At 38.8% G+C, this 15,334-nt stretch overlaps 1 protein-coding gene and 1 long non-coding RNA gene across 6 annotated transcripts in view; one reads left to right on the forward strand and one right to left on the reverse strand.

Moving 5' to 3' along the window:
- Nucleotides 1-15,334, forward strand: part of LOC143453429 (uncharacterized) — a 195,784-nt gene that overhangs the window by 173,046 nt on the left and 7,404 nt on the right. The gene's annotated exons all lie outside the window — the stretch shown is intronic.
- The window catches only part of LOC143453389 (5-oxoprolinase-like), a 53,935-nt gene continuing 47,181 nt past the window's right edge, over nucleotides 8,581-15,334 (reverse strand). For 2 of the 5 annotated variants that reach the window (XM_076954724.1, XM_076954722.1), the window contains 3 exons: nucleotides 10,149-10,260; nucleotides 9,885-9,994; nucleotides 8,581-9,819 (listed from right to left, as the gene is read on the reverse strand). In XM_076954724.1, the coding sequence (XP_076810839.1) occupies nucleotides 9,529-9,819; nucleotides 9,885-9,994; nucleotides 10,149-10,194 (447 nt within the window). In that variant the 5' untranslated portion in view covers nucleotides 10,195-10,260 and the 3' untranslated portion in view covers nucleotides 8,581-9,528. Of the gene's footprint in view, nucleotides 9,820-9,884; nucleotides 9,995-10,148; nucleotides 10,261-10,331; nucleotides 10,623-15,334 lie in introns of those variants that run through there. The other 3 variants (XR_013115164.1, XM_076954725.1, XM_076954726.1) reach the window with 3 other exon arrangements.

Here is a 15,334-nt window from a genome sequence, read left to right on the forward strand (position 1 = left end):
GATATAATAATTAATAAGATTATAACCACACTTGCTCCTGTTCAGTGGACATGGTGGACAGTTCTAAATTCGGGAAATACTACGTAAAAAATAAAAAAAATAAAATAAAAAAAATGTGACAATCGGAATTTGCTAGCTCGGACACAGGTGCTCGAGCGATGAAGAATCATCATCGGGTCGTGTAAAACTTTTGTCAGTCCGAAGATAAAGATGATCATAACATCACAATACCAATTTCTCTCTGCTACTCGTCAATTGTCAAAGCACAAATATTGAAGCGAGTTGTAGAAAGCAAAGTTAATTTTCCATCTATCGGGAGTTTAAAGTCTGGCTTGTTCTTTTGTTCATGCAGCCTTAATTGAAAGGTTGAGCTTCTAAGACGCGAAGGGGATTTCCCTTAACTTTTGTTCCGTTTCAGTTTGATCGAATAGAGTCATTCACAAGTTCTCTTTGAAAGAAGTTTATTGTTTCTAGATCGGGAATCACGAGCCAAATTGTTACAGAAAACCAACGGAAAAGCAAGTCACCGATAATTAAGTGATTTAAAATCATCAACAGAATTTAACTAACGCACAAAGCTTAGTGACGTATTTGTTTGAATTATGCTACACTCGCTCGTTTGCCGAGTCGTAACTAAGTCATCAGACTCGAGTCCCAAGTCAAGTATTTTGAAAGAAGTGACTCGAATCTGTCAAGTCGACTCATCCGGCAAATAAGACTCGAATGAAGTCAACTCACTGAATATCTAAAACCAAACCATACCGAAGGCAAAAATTAAGTACCGTTTCTGCCGTCAAGAAACCTGCGCTTAGCGAGAGTGTAGCTACGACATCATTGATGGCAATTTTTCTTATGTTGTATTTCTCTCGAAACGCAGACGGCTACAGGTAGATCATGTTGCAAGCCCTGAGTTGGTTCAAGTCGGAAAAGTGGAAAATGAGAAGACTTGATGAGATTCCACAGAGTTGTCCAGACTGGCAAATACTTCGCCGACAATGTTTTTGTCACTTTGACCGAGGAACATGGCGGCCATGTCGAAGCGCTGAGTTCACGCGAGATGCTGAAGGATGAGAAAAACTCGATCGAACTCCGATGATTCGATGTGAGTATTTATTACGAAATCAAGATAGGTTGATATGCGACGACAAACTGAAGAATACTTCCCCGAATATCATCTTCTTGGTTCGGGTTTACACGAATAAGCCAACTATAGCAATGGCAAACCCGAATACGATATTACCCGTCTAAATAATCGACTTTGGCAAAAAGTAGTGACCTAAATTCCTTGCTAAGCTAGAGGAGAGTTCTATTTCTTACAATGAATGTCAATGATCTTACAATTTTGCTTTCTGAATCACTATCAAGAGTTAAGCTGCGAGTAAAGCAAATGATTTTGAACCAAACAAAATAGCTTGACGGGCCAAAAGTTGCTCGAAGTCCGCGGGTAAACATTGAGGAGACGTCGATCTAGAAAGAAAACTCGAACTAAAATCTGAAATGCCTCCTTATCCGAAAACAAACATATGCCATAGGTTAACTTCTGAACACTTGGAGCTGTTATGACTAAGTCGCAACCATCCTGCTTATTCATTGCTCAAAAGTTAAACTGTGGAATGAATTCGTGAACAGACGCTCATCCATAGTGGAGTGTTGTATCAGACATTCAGCAAATTAACGATTTAATTCAACACATTTCATGACATCTACCAATGTTGTCGCTCCTAAATAATGGCGGAAGAGTTCAAACATATTGCGTTCAAAGGTTATTTCCCTCATGCAAAACCACAGATCAGGTTCCGTGTATAGCGGTAGTTTACTTGCCTTACTTAAAATCGGAACCTGACGCTTTTACAGCTAAGTCCGCAATCATCTTGCTTATTCTGCCTATATTGGAAATGAATCATAAGAAATAATCGTAATCCTGCATAGAGGCCATGTCTATGCCAACCATGAAATATTATCCAACCGTTACAAATACTTTATCATAAGAATCCGAAATACGCTGATCTAAGACTCAAGCACTGATTTCTGCACAAATATTTGTGATTGAGAATTGGTCTCCTAGCTAATAGAACACACCACAACCGTTAACTCTGAGCAGCATAATACAATGTAGTTCATAGTATCGCAACTCGTCTTAAACTTGACTGATCGAAACACAACGATTTAGTGCAACAGAATAGAAATTAAGCAACACCCGGAGAGAGACGCAAAGAAAGCGAATAAACCTACTAATTTTTACCCGAAGAATTATTGCTGGTGGCTAACAATCACATTAAACTAACACAGCACATTGCGCTGCCGCTCCAACCATAAAATCGATTCAGAACCGCATTGAGCAATATACACAAGCGGCCACTTGATGTTGACAAAGCGCAATTGAGATAGCAATCTCTGCTAAATGAATCAACGCACAGACACAAATGCCCAGACACCCACCATAGTGGAGGGTTGTATCAGACATTCAGAAAATCAACGATTTCATTCAATCAAAACATATTATGACGTCGAACAATGTTGCCGGTCCTAATTAACAACGTAACAGTTTAAGAATAGCCTACGTTGCGTTCGACGGTAATTACCCTAATGCGACACTAGAGGTCAAATTCTTAAATAAGTGAATTACAGCGTAGTCCACTCTACATGTTGAAAATCGGAACATTTTAACATGTTTTATCTGGTTGGTGTCGACAAACTGTTTAATAAAATAATTTTTACTACATGTTTAGAAGAACACTATTTGTTTCAATACACTGGTCGCCGCTTTATACGTTCCGGTATAATAAGCCCACCTGCTAATGAAACCCGATGTTGTGTGGTTCAGACGCACTCCGTTCATTCCTGTAGTAAAACACCACACTTAATAAACACGAAAACCCCGTTTCATATGAGCCCGTGTTCCAAGCACCATCGCATAATATTGAGTGCAAAGACGGAGTGACCAATTTGCGCAGTTTGCTTCAAGCCAAGTGCAGTCAAGCGAAGCGTCGTTTTATTTCAAGCACATTTTGTTTTATTGTAAAGGTTGGAAACCATTTCTGTGTAAGCTAAATAGTTTGGTACCATTTATCCTTAAATAGGCCTACCATGGTCATCGGACACGACACACCAAAAACAAACACATCGTCTGTGAAACCTTTTCATATGTTTTCGTTTCGGATCACTGGTTTCTGAGAACTTTTCCGGGAAAAATTTAGAATTTAAAAATTTGATGAAAGCCCAAATTAATGACGTAGAATTTCTAAGAAACGTGTTCTTTGACGTAGCAACGGTCACAATGAAGCGGCCGCATGAAATAAAAATTCAATTGAAAGAATAAAGAGCGGGAAAATATTAAACAATGGTTGGAATCTTAACTATTGTAATTTAAGCTGAACCAGGTTTCACGACAAACTCATTAAGTACAAAGCATCTCTTTCTCTCGATATTTTGGAAGGCTTCATATAAAATCTTACTAAAATTTAATCGAACTTTTTAAAGGATTTTGTAAAACTGTTCCAGATATGAAAGTTACCAACCGGTTTCGGTTCAATGAACAAGTAATAAAAGAAAGTCGTTAGATGTCGGATTGAACCGATGCTAACTTAAAAAGTCAATTGATGCCATTGGTGCGTGGCCATGACAGGACCGGCAACTTTCCTTGTCTAACAAACAAAGTTTGGTCAAAATTCAGCGGCTAAATCATTTGTAACCAAGCGCAAGCCCACACTTTGCACTGGGATTGTTACGAACAAACGTCACAATGAAGCAATGACAAAAGGTCTCAGTGCAAACAAAGCAAACAAAGTTTAAAGTTGGTAGAGTTATCATAACATACAATAATCATTGAAACCATTGTATTGACCAGACGTTTAAGTCAACACATCACTACAATGGATCCTCAATGTATTAGAATGCTGCAAAGTTACCTCGGTTCTAATATTTGCGACACAACCCAAGGTAATTTCAGCTTTCCCACAACTGACAACATATTCGCAGTGACCTTTTTGCAAAATATGTAGATGAAAATAAGCATAAGCCCAACACATATTAAGCCTCAAATAATTCAAACTTTACCGCTACTAAATACCACGCGTTACATTCACGTGAATTGATGAATCCCACTGCATACACAGAATAAGCCAGCAAGGAAACATGTGATTATATTTGTTTAGAACTTGCTTATTAAATGTTTAAACACAAATTAAGCAAATTAAACGGTCAATGTACGAAAAAAATCAACAACTAGAAAGACATTCAACAAATGACTACATTGTTTGATCATTAATAGACTCACAGGTTGTGACGTCATGGTTTTTCCCCGATTACGTAAGTTGTAACTCACAAATAAACTAAAAACTACCAGAGCTTTACTGCCTTCAGATAAATTTTAATTTGAATTAAACTTTGCACTATACTTCGCAGGCCGCGCTTGGAAACCGGGATTGTTACGAACAAACGTCACAATGAAGCAATGACAAAAGGTCTCAGTGCAAACAAAGCAAACAAAGTTTAAAGTTGGTAGAGTTATCAAAACATACAATAATCATTGAAACCATTGTATTGACCAGACGTTTAAGTCAACACATCACTACAATGGATCCTCAATGTATTAGAATGCTGCAAAGTTACCTCGGTTCTAATATTTGCGACACAACCCAAGGTAATTTCAGCTTTCCCACAACTGACAACATATTCGCAGTGACCTTTTTGCAAAATATGTAGATGAAAATAAGCATAAGCCCAACACATATTAAGCCTCAAATAATTCAAACTTTACCGCTACTAAATACCACATGTTACATGCACGTGAATTGATGAATCCCACCGCATACACAGAATAAGCCAGCAAGGAAACTTGTGATTATATTTGTTTAGAACTTGCTTATTAAATGTTTAAACACAAATTAAGCAAATTGAACGGTCAATGTACGAAAAAAAATCAACAACTAGAAAGACATTCAACAAATTACTACATTGTTTGATCATTAATAGACTCACCGGTTGTGACGTCATGGTTTTTCCCCGATTACGTAAGTTGTAACTCACAAATAAACTAAAAACTACCAGAGCTTTACTGCCTTCAGATAAATTTTAATTTGAATTGAACTTTGCACTATACTTCGCAGGCCGCGCTTGGAAACCGGGATTGTTACGAACAAACGTCACAATGAAGCAATGACAAAAGGTCTCAGCTCAAACAAAGCTACAGAGTTGGTAGAGTTATCGAAACATAAAATAATGAATGAAACCATTGTATTGATCAGACGTTTAAGTCAATAAATCACTACAATGGATCCTCAATGTATTAGAATGCTGAAAAGTTACCTCAGTTCTAATATTTGCAACACAATCCAAGGTAATTTCAGCTTCCCCACAACTGACAACATATTCGCAGTGACCTTTTGTAAAATATGTAGATGAAAATAGGCCTAAGTCCAACACATATTAAGCCTCAAATAATTGAAACTTTACCGCTACTAATTACCACGCGTTACATTCACGTGAATTGATGAATCCCACTGCATACACAGAATAAGCCAGCAAGGAAACATGTGATTGTATTTGTTTGGAATGTTTAAACACAAATTAAGTAAATTGAACGGTCAATGTACGAGACAACATCAACGACTAGCAAGACATTCAACAAATTACTACATTGTTTGATCATTAATAGACTCACCGATGGTGACGTCATGGTTTTTCCCCGGGTGCGTAAGTTGTAACTCACAAATGAACTTAAAACTATGAGAGCTTTACTACCTTCAAATGAATTTAAAAACGATAAATGCTGGATTTGCAGCAGAGTAAAATATCATCAAAATATAAAGTCTCTATAAAACAAATCAATTCCAGGGACGGCTTAAACTACCACAAGCTGCAGTTAGTACACAGAGATAATGGCGACCAGATCTTATTTCTTTTATAATGAAGAACTTTTCCCCACAAGATGTGTTACGATCTCACATAATATTTGATACTTGTGTATTCACTTGGGCAGAAAGTTTTATTTGTAATATGATGAAACAATGACTATTGTGACGTACATGAATACACAGATGAACAGTGTTGTCGTGATTGAATGAAGTATGCCGAGAAAAACTTGTTAATTGCTACGATAAAGTCGTTGTGTGAATATTTAAATCAATCAAATTACTGTTCACTGATAGGAGGCAACGAACGATAAATCAATACAATACTATGCCGTAGTACCGAATTACTGTACCGCGGTACTTTTGTAGGGTTGCATTTTCTTAGGCTCTTTAAAACCTGCAGGTTTCCGAGCAATCAACGACCCGGATAAAATAAGTGAATAACATGTTAAAAGCACCAGATGAAAGAAGTGGCCGCTTTCCCCAACAACACAGAAAGAATGTATGACACACGAGTCATGCGCAGTCTCAACGCTTGGTCACGCTTGAGCGACGTTTCCACAATTCCAAAGACCAAGACATGCTGTGGAATGGAATTGAAATTTTCCAAGGTCCATATCCAGCAAAATCTTTCATTTCATATTCCATACTTTGTACGATATTAACGCCTTCGAAAATGGAAGAAACCACACTGTTATAATTTTAAAAGTTTGTGGTGAACGCACTTGATTGTGTGAATGAGCGTGCGCGTGTAGTGTTCTGGGAATGCGTGAACTTAATTCAATTGTGTGAATGTGCATTCAAGATTATTATTGAAGATTCGTTCCATTCCATAAATGAAATCTTTCATTCCACTCCATGCTTTAACAATTCCATATTTCCTGCCAAAAACAAAGACAACTCCGAGGAGCAAAGCACCAAGTTCACGGTCACTCGGAAGTTGTGTCTGTGTGAGAGGAGACCGAGCAGCAGGTATAAAGCTGTTGACTACGAAGGTGCAATTTATTCAACTTATACGTCACGAAACCCTGCACAGAGAAGTAAAGATTATTATTATCATAAAATTAGGAAAAGTTTGTTTAATGCTTGGTATAATAAATAATAGTTGTCCTCGGACTGAGAACAGTATTTGCAAGTCTTAAACATGGCGACGATTTCTCATCCCTCGAGTCCCGGTTACCGAGGTAGCCTTTGTGCATATTTTGATTCTCACACATTGTTTATTAGTTTATCTTTGACTTTTACACAATAAGTTATCGCCTGAATTAAGAACTACCCACCAGGTGCACTGAACAGGAGCAAGTGTCATTAATGCCTTGTCCAAGTGCGTTACAACTGCGGGCTATAACGCCACCTGGTGTCGATAAGATAAACTCGCTGCCAGGAACAAAACGTTCCAGCAAAAATTCCTTCAATTGGTCGAGGTTCTTATATGACTCCTATACACGAGGGCTGTAGGTTTTTATTGCTTTTGAAGAAAACGATGTTGGAAATCTGCTTTAATAGCTGCAGGGCGCCACCTTGAGACATACTTTACAGCAATAAACCTGCTGGATGTAGCAAATAAATATAAAATTCCTTCGCATTCTACTTGTCGCTCATAACTTCTGTCCACTTGGCAAAATCTTTCTGCTGAATAACTTGCTTCAACAAAAGCGACGTTCTTAGCTTTATGTCCAGTTTGTGATGATTGTCTCATTTATTCCAAGTTGTCCGGTGGAAAGTGTAAACGTGGTTCCCATTTTACCGAAGATGTTCCCATTTTAAGCAAAGAAACCCGGTTTAGAGTTATTTAATGTGGTTAAAGACTAGTCTTTGTTTTCTATTGTTTCTCCACCTGTACTCACGACTAAGAAGCTGGCAAAATAACCAAACAAGTAGCTAAAAATTTTAACAAACCAATAAAAACGATTACTGCTACTTGGCCATCGCCTCATTCGATGTTAAACGGTTGCAAAATGCGCGCGAAAGACGAACAATCTTTAAAGTTTCAAAAACTCAAAACTTTCATTTCTCTGCAAGAAACACGTACTTTGCTCGAAAAGGTAAAACTATGAGCAATGTAGTGGAAGACGTAATTCTTTCTCCAATAACACGTCACGCTTCAGAGGTGTTGTCCTTTATAACATAACGATGTTACATCGACTTCCAGATCCACCATCTGCATTATAAGAAGGTCAAGTTTAACGACATTTTAGCAAATTCTCCACCAGAGGTCGTGCGCTGGTGATGAGTCATATTTAAGGTTTATGATGCAAAATGGTCAGAACTTTCGTAATATCTCTCTCATCCTCGTAACACCGGTTCCTACATCGCCGCTTTTTCATCTTCCAAGATTATCAAATATTTCATCACAAACTGGTTGTAAGTGGGTACACGGGGAATCCCCTTTACCTTCAGCTCCATAGGGTTGGAAAACCCTCCTTTCGCTCAACACTGACGGGGTTAAGTTTTTTTCGAAAGAAAATCTTCTTCAGACCAGACATGCATCACCACGCAAAGAAGAAGGTCGGTTGCAGCTATACACGCATACTGTGCATACATGGAATACTTGTGCGCATTCGCAACATGTTCCAGCTGTTCTCTGGACTTCCGCTTTGCTTTAAAAACTTTCAAGCTGTTTCCGTCTTTCAAAGTCATATTTGTCGCCACTGATTCGATGAGTTTTGTCACGTGTACGTTACTTTGTCCTATTTCATCGATTTATTCTGGCTAATCTAGGCAAATATTTATGAATCAACACAACTTTTATTACGTAATAATAGGTAATGTTAAAACGTATTGTTATCTAACGATATTACTCTTTGCTTTGTATAGAATAATAATTATTACAAAAACCACAGAAACCAACCATTGTTTTGCTTCGTGTACAAGCGATTACTTAACACCAGCGCAGCAAATAATATAAAATATTCACATGAAAGCCAGGAAAAATTGTAGCGCACTAGCGCCAACATGCGGTAGAAATAAAGGCGGCCGGATCGGTTGATGTTTCAGAATAAGGCGCAGGGCGGTCAAATGAGGTGATCAAAATTGCGTATTTGTGTGGTTAGAAGAGTAGATGTGAGCCGGGACCTTGGGTAGATACAAACTTACCATGAAACATATTTTTACCTTGTGGGCCATGTATAATCGGTATCTGCTGTTACTTACCAGATTTCAAAAATGGATTCTTAGAAAGGATGCTGACTCGAAACTTTCCTGCGTCGTTCTCCGCATCAGGCTTGTATGTGGAGTAAGGACGAGATTGCGATCTCTCCAATGCTGGGCTGCAAGGTCACTCACAAGTAGTCGAGAAGCTTCAACAACACGCATCAGGTCGCGTGGAGCTGGATTTTGTGTCTGGCTGGTGTTGGAATAAGCTGCATTTCGCTTTCAGTGAATTATCTCGCAAAATTGTTTCAAAATTAAAACTTGTAGAAGCAGTGCTGGGGCTGATGCACGTGACAAGGTTTGAAAGGGCGACAGCCAATAATACGAACAGATGTCATTTGAAACTACACCGCGTTATTTTGCGAGTGACGCAAAAAATATTGTCTACGAGTGCATCAAAATGTGGCTTAAAAACGTTGAGTTTTGAAAAAATTCAGCAACTTTAAAAAATCAAAACATTTGTTAGAACAGAGTTTAATAAACGACACTGACAGCGTCAAGTTGTTTCAAAAGAGAATCTTCCTCAAAACCCCGTCTCTGCCAGTGGTCGGGAGAAGCTGGAAGTTCTTGAGAACGACCGGATAACTGGATATCGGGGTCGAGTAGGAACCAATTGTGTGATGTGGACGGGAATAGGGGCGAGGCAGCCCTGGTTAAGCGGGATGTCGTAGCCCACCATGCACCTGAGGGAGTAGATGATGGCAGACTTGCTGATCGCTCTCGGCGCGTTCAACTTGTTTATCGCCATAGGGGATGTCCCTTCGAAATCGAATGTCGCGCTGCTCAATATGAGCTCCTGGACTAGGTGGATACCCTAAACAGAAAGCTTCGTTGAAATGTCTGTGATTGATACAGTTGTGACGTCACAAAGACACTTACCTTCTGGTTAGCGGCAACTAGCGCTCTCAAGTCGGCCAGGTTGCCATGGAGATTGTGGGTCCGGTTGCAACTAGTGAATTCTCCTGGGAGCATGAGAACCGCTGTCACTTCTGTGAGGTAACAAGTAAAAACAAGTTCAATAGGGTTTAAAGGTAATTCTGACTCATTAGAAAACCAGAAACCAATTTGTCATTTCACACAACAACTACCATGAAACTTTTCAGCATCATATGATACGAGAAAGCACGTCATTCACAACATTACCACATAAATCACTATCACATCCCAGCATAAATGGCAACCTTCTCATAGTGCTTCAGTAGCGGTTGGTTAACACAAACACCGTTGCTACACAACCATGAAACTTTTGAACATCCTATGATAAACTTTGTGATCAGATCTATAACATTTATCACATCACCAAGCAAATCACATGATCATACTCACAGGAGTGATCACAGTTAGATAAAAAATACGAAGTACTCCAGCCCATGGATATTTAGAGAGGATGTAATCACCCTCCTTATTCTGTATCGCCATCATCTGGTACTGCACGACATCCTGCATGACCCCTAGGTGGCCTGGGATGTGAGGAGCGTTGGAAACAAGACCACCATCGGGTCCGAAAAGAGCGCACGAGAAGTCAAGTCGTTCCTGTCAATTCATGTAATGCTATATTTAAAAATACTGAGCGTTCTAATGACACACAATGATCATAATAGAACTATACCTACTCAGTTATCAAGAACATATTTACACAAGCAAGTCTTGCAATATACACAAGACTATACTGGACTTTCAACGACTGAACCACAGAGAAAATGTCAAGGGCCGAGAAATCTTGGTGCAATAAATTCGCAGAAATTAGAACAAACAAGTAAATGCAGTGCTGGACAAATATCTAGACCAGTAATCTCCAGCTTAAGTACGCAACTGGTAGGTGCGCGTACTTAGCAATGTTTTCGTTTTTTCTTCCCTTGAAATGTGTATGGTGACAGTACAGAACATCACAATCAACTCTTTTAAGCCGTAACAATTACGCAAGTGTAATTTCGTCTGCTGGGTTTACGGTTATGACAACAAATGCACAGCTTGGTCCTTGAGATGAACTTTTTAATTTAGATTAGTAAAGTAGTTCAAAGCATCAAACTTGTAATCGCGAATAAGTTACCAGGTCAGTGGATTCAAATCTGCATGCACTATACACAACGCTTGCATGAGATGGGTGCAGTAGTGAGCTGGCCTGCAGTAAAATTGTACAAGTTTTTGCAGATGAAATGATTGTGTTAGGTGGTGAGTATAATGGCACAGTAGCTTACTCCTAGTAATCCTGTACTTTTAACTGCGCATGATGTCAAGCATTTAAGTCAGTGTTTCTCAAACTTTTTGCGAACGCGTAGTACCACTCATTCGTTTTTTTTGCTACACTGCGTACCACCTGGTTTCTGAATGACTTATTTTACTCAAATGTACCGGTATTTATTAGTTATTACCGTTATTACTATACCATAACACCAATGAATAGCAAGAAAACACAATTTAATTTGCTAGATGCAACTGTTTTTTCTGCACAAGCTTGTCTATCCGGGGCAACACATTACTCACAGCACATCGAAAATCATGTTCAGCGGTACGCGGTACCACTTAAAAAGCTCTCGCGTACCGCTAGTGGTACGCGTACCACAGTTTTGCTCGGAAGGACGAAGTGAGTGAAGACATTATTCCAAAGGTTTAGAAGAATCATCAAGAAGTTATTCGAAAATGATCTGCTTTGATGTCTGAAGAGACCAAAACAAAACAATTTCAAGCATCTGTTGGTCAATTTTCTGAACTGGAAGATATGTTGTATGTTTGGATTGATAGCATGCACTGCACAAGCCTTCCACTTCCGCTCTCATTGGCCGTTTTTAAAACAAAACAAATCGCTGAACAGCTATTGATATCAGAGGATGACTTGAAAACTTCATGGCAGTGGCCGATTCCGATCACGTCGTGGATTGCAGAAAATTCTTCTCCACGATGAGAAGATCCCGAGAATGTTTATAACATGGAGGAAACTGGGTTATTTTTTTAGTTCTTGCTCAGATATACCTTGCTCATGCCACCTGGAGATGTCAGCACTACCCGAGGAAAAAGAAAGCTAAAGAACGAGTGTCACTGGTTGTTTGCGCAAATGCCACAGGAACGCATAAAGTTCCTTGTACATTGATTGGGAAACCAAAATTTCCGGCTTGTGTCAAGAATCGAGAATGGCCTCTAAAGTACTAAGTCAGGGTAAAGCATGGATGGATGTTGACATGTGTTGGAAATGGTTCAATAAAGTGAAGAAGAGAACAGGACGCCGGGTTCTCCTGTAGATGGACACCACCCCTGGTCATTCTTCTGCTTTTGAGAGAAACAACGTCAAGGTGGCATTTTCCCTTCCAACTGCACTAGCTGGAAGCAACCATGCGATATGGGTATAATTGCAGAACTAAAGAAAAGTTGAGATATTCGTATGTTAAAGATGTTCTTAACCTTTATGAGCTAAAAGAGACTTTGAAGTTACGCAAACAAGAGCAAGCAAAAAGGTTACCCAGAGGGGCAGCGGGTGTTGCCTATGGCAACCATCATCTGCTAGATGCAGCGAATTACGTCAACTATGCATGGGATGCGATATCAGAATCAGCGATAGAAAACGTGTTTAAAAGGGCTGAATTATTTCCATTAGAAGGTGGCATTGTTGATGGATGAAATCTGATATGATCTTATGTCCAGGATACGAGAACAAGATATGAAAAAACTGTTTACTTTTTCGACATGTGGTGGCTTACCACTCAATGTCACTAGAGCATGATCTTCAATCCCAGAAAGTTCGATACCTCCAACTCTGCCACCATCGTTGATGATGTCACATCCTGGACTGGCAAAAACAAATCCTTTCTTGTATCTGCAGATGCGTGAATGAGTTTGATGTTAGTGAACTAAATAATAATGTTTGAATAATCTAAAAATTTGAATGCTAAGTTTTAATAAAACGACAGCGTAGCTGTTGCATAGTAATTGGTTGTAAACATTCTACAAATATCATTCGACAACAACTTATACATGGACGAGGTTCTTTGCAACTAAATGTGGAAAATACTTCAAACTGCATCAGTGTTGACCTTAGCACCCACCTGGCTTGGAAAGTCGGCAAAAAGTCACCAAACTTTGATGCGACAAAATTGGGAATGACAAAAAACCCAACCACGCCTTACAGCTACCCCAATAATAATTGTATGCATTTGGTATTCAATTTCCCAGTTATTGTCTTTCGGGTAAATTGTCAGTCATAAAAATCGCTTCGAAAAATTCAGTCCACAAAATAACACCTATATATTTAAAATAACGGAGAATGACAAAGAACCCAACCACACCTTACAACTACCACAATGGTCATTGCATGCATTTGATATTCAATTTTCCAGTTATTGTCAGTTATAAAACTTGCTTCCAAAAACTGTATCTACGAAATAACACTGACCTGTGTGAAAATATAGAGAGTTGGATGGCGTCCAATTCCTTGCCAATATGCCTCGGCTTTCCCTTCCCTATCATGATGGTCACGTCACCTGAATAAGCGAATTTTCACAAAATTACAATTTCTAATCGCGGCAAGCTACAATGATGTTGTCAGTCTATCATGTAACAAAAAGACTACCCTCAACACAATCTAAAGTGATGTTACCATGATGTCATAATGCAAAACATAGTCATACGCAACCATGATGTTATAACGCAATACCTTTCTTAGTCATCTTTCCCTTGCAGTCAGGTTCCACCAAGATTGTGCTGATTTTGTCAATGATAATCGCTGGACCGTGAATCACCTGACAGATCCTCTATGAAAGTCACAAAGTCACAATATTTTACAAAAGGTAAAGATAAAATATCTCAAAAAGATCGAAAGAAAACAAGATACTCAATACTATAATATACAGTCGAAGTCGGTTAATCGCATATCGGTTAAAGGCATAAATCGCTTAATAGCATTGCATTGCATAATCCCAAACCATTCCCATTCACTTGTGAAGAAAATTCAACGGTTAATCGCATAAATTGGTTAATCGAATAGGTTTTCTTGATTGATTTGTAGACTTGTATCACTTAATCGCATATATCCTTTGATGAAGTGTTAAGTCGCTGAAGATTATCCTCACCAATAAACAAATATCATCGCCAGATCTCTCGCAAGGCAATAGAGACAGTAGCATGTAAATGATTTGAACAATAAAGTAAAACTTCACGAAAAAAAGCCTTCTCTACAAACCACTGCAAAAACGTAGAATACCTGTACTGTACTGTAGCCTACGTATACGATATAAAATGCCAGGAAATAGTAAGCAAGCAAAGCGAAAAGATTTATGTCTGTCCGATAGAATCCTTGTTATTGAAAAATTTTTTGTGTCGAAATCGAAAAGAAGGAAGCTCACTTGTTGCATCATAATGCATTGTGTCATTCCAAAAATCGGCGGAGGAGCAAGAATGCGTGCGCCGGTGTTTAAAAGAGAATAACGGAGAAAATGTAGGAACACATACACCGATTAATCGCATAAAAAAGCTTGGAAAATTGACTATGCGATTAACTGATTTCGACTGTATACACAAAAATGTAACGAAGCATGTAGAGTCCAAACAACACATACTAGCACATATCAGCACATTGAAATAAAAACAAACTTTGTTCTGTTGTTGACATTAACAGGAAAATTTGTGCCATTGTTGAAATTTTGTCTTAATTTAACATTTCAAAATAAAATACCTGTGGCGCTTGTATGGTGACACCAGCTGTAGTAGACTTGAACACATGCTCATATTCCCCGTCGTATCGACTTAGATCTGTTGATGTTCCTGTGTAAATAGTGTCATAAATTTCACGATGACAACACAAGGACATAACTTACGTAATCTTATTAATATTTACCTAGCTTGCGAATGCATGCAACATACATGCTCATACTAATACTGGATATCCTAGCGGCACCATACCTCCCATGTTGTACCCAATGCTGGGTTGGTCTTCAAATGATGTCATAGTGTACCCCACTACTCCACCTGCTGGGCCGGATAATATTGCTCTATTTCCATCGAACCTGAGCATAGAGGAGTGTGAGATGTTGTATTTTATATCAGAAGACGTAAACATTTGATGAATCTTTTCTAACTCAAGGGCTGTTTAGTTTTTACAGGCGGGCCAGATCATAGGCACAAACGATGTCATAATTAGTTGGAGCTGTTACTTGCTCCTATATCTGCGTTCCTCAATCTACAACACAGTTTGCAATGATAGGTGTCACTTCGTTGGTAGCTTGCTTATCGCTGATTTAAATGAATATGACGATCTGTTGTTATACTTCATGTTAATATAATAATATAATCACAGCCTTACGAACAACTCACTTTTCAATAGGAGTGAGGCCACCATCAGA

The sequence above is a fragment of the Clavelina lepadiformis genome, chromosome 4, assembly GCF_947623445.1.
Source record: "Clavelina lepadiformis chromosome 4, kaClaLepa1.1, whole genome shotgun sequence".
In the NCBI taxonomy this organism is placed as follows: domain Eukaryota; kingdom Metazoa; phylum Chordata; class Ascidiacea; order Aplousobranchia; family Clavelinidae; genus Clavelina; species Clavelina lepadiformis.